This window comes from Curcuma longa, chromosome 4 (assembly GCF_044706935.1).
Source record: "Curcuma longa cultivar G26 ecotype Majalengka, Jawa Barat chromosome 4, ITB_CL_G26_1.1, whole genome shotgun sequence".
NCBI lineage: Eukaryota > Viridiplantae > Streptophyta > Magnoliopsida > Zingiberales > Zingiberaceae > Curcuma > Curcuma longa.
The window spans coordinates 4,812,505-4,816,963 of NC_133864.1; the positions used below are offsets into that span (position 1 = coordinate 4,812,505).

At 39.9% G+C, this 4,459-nt stretch overlaps 1 protein-coding gene across 1 annotated transcript; it reads right to left on the minus strand.

The window, feature by feature from the left end:
• Positions 1-4,187, minus strand: LOC141827302 (APETALA2-like protein 3). Its single transcript, XM_074714516.1, has 11 exons — positions 4,104-4,187; positions 2,569-3,391; positions 2,463-2,488; positions 2,329-2,359; positions 2,164-2,251; positions 1,919-2,064; positions 1,626-1,670; positions 1,404-1,507; positions 1,167-1,273; positions 385-513; positions 1-259 (listed from the first exon to the last, which is right to left on the minus strand). The coding sequence occupies exons 2-11, from the start codon at positions 3,135-3,137 to the stop codon at positions 116-118; spliced, it is 1,389 nt and encodes a 462-aa protein (XP_074570617.1). The 5' UTR covers positions 3,138-3,391; positions 4,104-4,187; the 3' UTR covers positions 1-115.
• Between the last annotated feature and the right edge of the window lie 272 nt (positions 4,188-4,459).

Sequence of the window (4,459 nt, forward strand, 5' to 3'; positions counted from 1 at the left end):
TGATCTTACAATTTGAAGTAGAATTAAATGATAAAAGAGTTGACAATTCACACTTGAAATTATTTCTAACCAAATGCAATGGCCAATCAAGACTTAAGGCTCTGAAAGCCTATTGTTAGAGATGTCTAAATTGTAGTACATGTGACGGTGGTTTCAGAGAATCGAATGCCACCAAGTAATACTTTTTGGCAAATAATTGGGATGTCTCGCTCTGCTGATACTGGTGTGGGTGAGCATTTCTTGTCTCGGATGAACAAATCTGCTCCATGTTTGACACTAATAAGTCGAGTTTCCGAAATAGTAATTTGGTGCAGAACCAGGAGAGAAAAGGAGATGGTGGGTTGCCGAAGCTTGTGTTTGCGGTGGAGCAAGAGCAACTGTCACCTTGTTGGTAGGGAATCCTGATGATGCTGCAGAAGCGAACATTGGAGATGGAGAAGGCGCAGTTGTTGGCTGACTCCACATTGGGAGAATTTGGAAACCAACTGCTGGTTTCTTGTCATTCTCTCTCACCTGCATTAGTGGGAAACTCACAACTCAGGATTCTTACTCGACATAATATCCAATAGAATACAGAACTGACTCATGGGAATAATTCAGGGTAATTTGGTTCAGACTACAAAGATAATCATGCAGCTATCTATTTAGTTTTGACTTTTTAAGTTAAATGAGGTGCAATTAAAAAGGTTGAGTGCTAGAGTACCATATGACCATAGCCTTTTCAAACTACATTACCAATTAACATTACATAAAAGGTTCATGTGAATTTGCTTCGAAGTTATCTGATCCATAAGATAATTAACATTAGTGATTGAGAAGATATCCTATCATCACCATTCAGCTACAAGGGTATTTAATACAGGATAGTCAATCTTGTTGAGAGAAAATGAAATAGAAAAGCAAGATATTACCATGATTTTTTGAGTAACAATTAGTAGCAGAAAAAGATGTTTAGTTGCATAACTCTCAAATCCAATATATACTGTTTAGTAGAACGAAACATAAATAGGTTGCACAAGTTTTTAGCAGCTAAATCCATCAAACATAGTGGTCTCAGATTGCTTTGAACAAAACAAAATTTATTAGGGAACAGATAGGTAGAAAATAATATAAGAGAATGTAATAGTGAGATGGAATGAAAAAATATCTCTATGAGCAACCCTTGCCTTGTCGATGTGGAAACCTTCCAACTGGCTACCAAGTGAATATTGGTTGCCACTGGGAGTGGGAATAGATGGTTGAGAAATCCTCAAATTTAGATCCATGTCAAGTCCTGCAAGCAACTCAGAAAAATCTAGACCATGTAAATTGGAAATCTTCAATCAATAAGCCATGTAATTTATCCGATGAAGCACTTAAATATGAAATTATTTTAGATAGAGATTGAAATTTGTGAAGAATACCTTCAGTATCGCCCTCAGGAACTATTTCCCCTTCATAGGTACTTGGCTCAAAATTGGTAACTGCCTCTCTTCCATTATATTTTATGGCTGCCTTGTCGTAAGCCCTAATCAGGAGAAACAACATAGAGAAAGGGGGAAATTGGTGTTGGAACTAAATTATATGAACATAAAATTATGAAGAACCCAAAATAAGCATTGAGAAAAATCATGCTAAGGAAAGACCTTGCAGCTTCTATTTCACTTTCAAATAGCCCAAGATATATGTACCTACACATTGTCCATAGCATTCTCATTAATAAAGGATGGTTTTTCATCGATCTTTGTGTATGCCAAATAACAATAGCTACTAAAATATAACTAAACTAAAGTGTGTTCCACCATATGCAGATATACAACTAATGATTGTAAGAATCAAGGCACAAAATGAGATCTACAAAGAAACATGCATAAACAAGAAGTCATCTTTATCTTCTTAAACAACTTGTGGGATAAAGCTCTCAATATAAGTTTCATACTTCTTTCCGAGGAACTGTCCCATGCGGGCTTCCCAACGACCACACTTGTGAAGGGTCACACCTCTGTATTTTGAACTTCCTCTAGAGAATCCTGTGCTATGGCGACGAAGAATGTGGATAAATTCTTCCTTTGACATATTTTTCATCTAAAAAATGTAAATGAAGTCCATAAAAAGGGGAAAATATAAACGATTGACAACAAATATAATGAAGAAAATGTTCAATTTATTTTGCACTATAGGTACCTGGTTGAGATCTTCTTCATAGTCGCTCAGATTGAAATTTATATCAGCATCAGCTCCCCGAAACTTAATTGCAGCTCGGTCATATGCCCTGGAAGTAGATACTGATGCTGAATATTCTTGACTAATTAGGTAAAGAAAATAACAGAAAGCAACAGCAGGTCTCACCTTGCAGCAGCATGAGCAGTGTCAAAGCCTCCTAATGTGTCCAAATAAATGCAAAAACATGCAAAGATTAGAAATTATTTTTTCAGTATAAGCATGAATAAGCTAACATTTGATATGGGAGACTAACTGCTTACCCAAGTACACTTGCTTCCCACAGTCCCTATCCAAAGAGACAATTTTAATTAATTTTCAGAGATCATTGGAGAAGAATTAAGATTGAAAAAGATTAAGGTGCTAAACCAGATATGAGACTCCCATCTCCCAGTCCTGCGATAGAACGTAACTCCACAGTACTGAGAACTCTTAGATCTTGGCCCTCTGCGACTCTTCTTTGGCTGTTGTTGTGGCTGATGCAGCAGGTGCTGGTGATATGGTGGTCGTGATTCTGGTGATGAATCAACTTGGCTAAAGGTAAGATCCTTCAAAGGCAACTTAGACGATGATGAAGATGAAGTTGTTGCTGGAACTTGACAAACACCCAGAATCACAGGCACTGGAGGAAAGAGTTGCTTGGTGATCAGTTCAAGTGGTTGTAGGGCTTCACTTCCATCCTCTTCACACTCCATTTCAACTTCATTTTTGTCTGCTACTGACGAAGAGCTCTTCAAGATACCAAACCTGAAGGCAGCTGTAGGTCGGGTTGAGCAAGTGTCCTCTTCAGCTACATCGGCAGGAGCCTCAGCATTAAGGACGGATGAATTAGTTGTCCCAGAATCATCCATTTCCACCTCCACAGAACCCTTGGGGTTAGTCTTATCTTGAAAGGCTGTTGATTCATTAGAAGAAGCCAAGTTAAGGTCCAACATCATTGCTACTCAACTGAATCTGATGAACATAAGAAAGGGCAACCTTCCTCAACGGGATTTAACCTCTTCTCGAATGTAAATAACTCAAGATTGCTACTTGAATGCCAGGAAGAATAGCCAAAGAAGGTAGAAGTAGAAGCAGGATAAGGGTGAATTATTCTTCCGAAACATCTACGTCAAGATTTTCAAGACCAAATTTGTGACGCCCCGCTTAGAGTTGAATTCTTTCCGAATACCAGGAAGTGGTAAACTGTTCGCTACAAAAATGAACAGAGAACTCAATCATTCACCAAATTTCAGTACGCGTCATATCTACAAAAAGACTGGTCCGAGTACAGGAGTACCCGTATCCAATTTCTATATACAGACAAATTAGCCAGACACAATCAAAGCATGCTATATGTTCACAATTCAACTTCTATATACAGACAAATTAGCCAGACACAATCAAAGCATGCTATATATATGTTCACAATTCAACTATTGCTATATGCCTTGAACAAATGACGGCGCCAACTGATAAGTCCATCGGCAAACCAGACACGGTGGTGTATCCAGTCGCTGCTGCCGTAGCTCACCTAATAACACCATCTGCAACTGGTAGGCATCCGACAGGAAAAAAAATAACGAGAGAAGACGACGTTCAAGGAAAAGGTAAAGGGATAGAAAGAAGGGCACAAAAATGATAATGAATTCCAGGCTATATGATCAGAGACCTCTTGTTGATTTCAGGGTTCACCGATAGTTTTAGGTTCTCCATCGCCAAGCCTATCAACTTCCCATGGGATCTCTTCTCTCGTAGATTCCAACCCTACAAGCTAGACCTCCCTCTAAACCGCCATCGAACAACCACAAGGATGAAACTAAAACACTCGACGCCAGATCTGATCAGCAGTAAAAGAGACGACGAAGAACAACGAGATCGAAGTTGCAAAAGCCAAAAAAAATAACATAGAGATCGAAGCATACCATACGATCGCCAACCATAAACCCTCCAATCGATCACCGAACGCCGAAGACGGGAGTGAGGAAGTGGAACATCCGGCGACGGCGAGCAGCGGCGGAGGAAGGGGCAAAGGAAGGAGAGATAAGGCACTCCTTCCGAAGCCTCCATTGCTTGCTCTATAAATACACGCAGCGAGATGAACAAGAAGGCCGACCGGAAGAAGCCGGTAGTCCTGTCCACTTGGGGATACTTCATATCCAGCCGCTTCTCGTGCGGACTAATCTCGACCGTCAAAACACGATCGGACGGATGGACAAGACGTTACCCCATTCGGATTAGTATGGTTAGTTTAGTGGAGTGAGAAATGTAACGCGTCCAC

What these genes read in the sequence shown, in the direction of transcription:
- LOC141827302 (XM_074714516.1), bottom strand. Translation starts at nt 3,137, where the DNA reads ATGATGTTGGACCTTAACTTGGCTTCTTCTAATGAATCAACAGCCTTT. An exon ending in GGACAGTTCCTCGGAAAGAA is followed by an intron (nt 1,671 to 1,918) that starts GTATGAAACTTA and finishes GACAATGTGTAG; the next exon opens with GTACATATATCTTGGGCTAT. An exon ending in CAGGATTCCCTACCAACAAG is followed by an intron (nt 260 to 384) that starts GTGACAGTTGCT and finishes AACATGGAGCAG; the next exon opens with ATTTGTTCATCCGAGACAAG.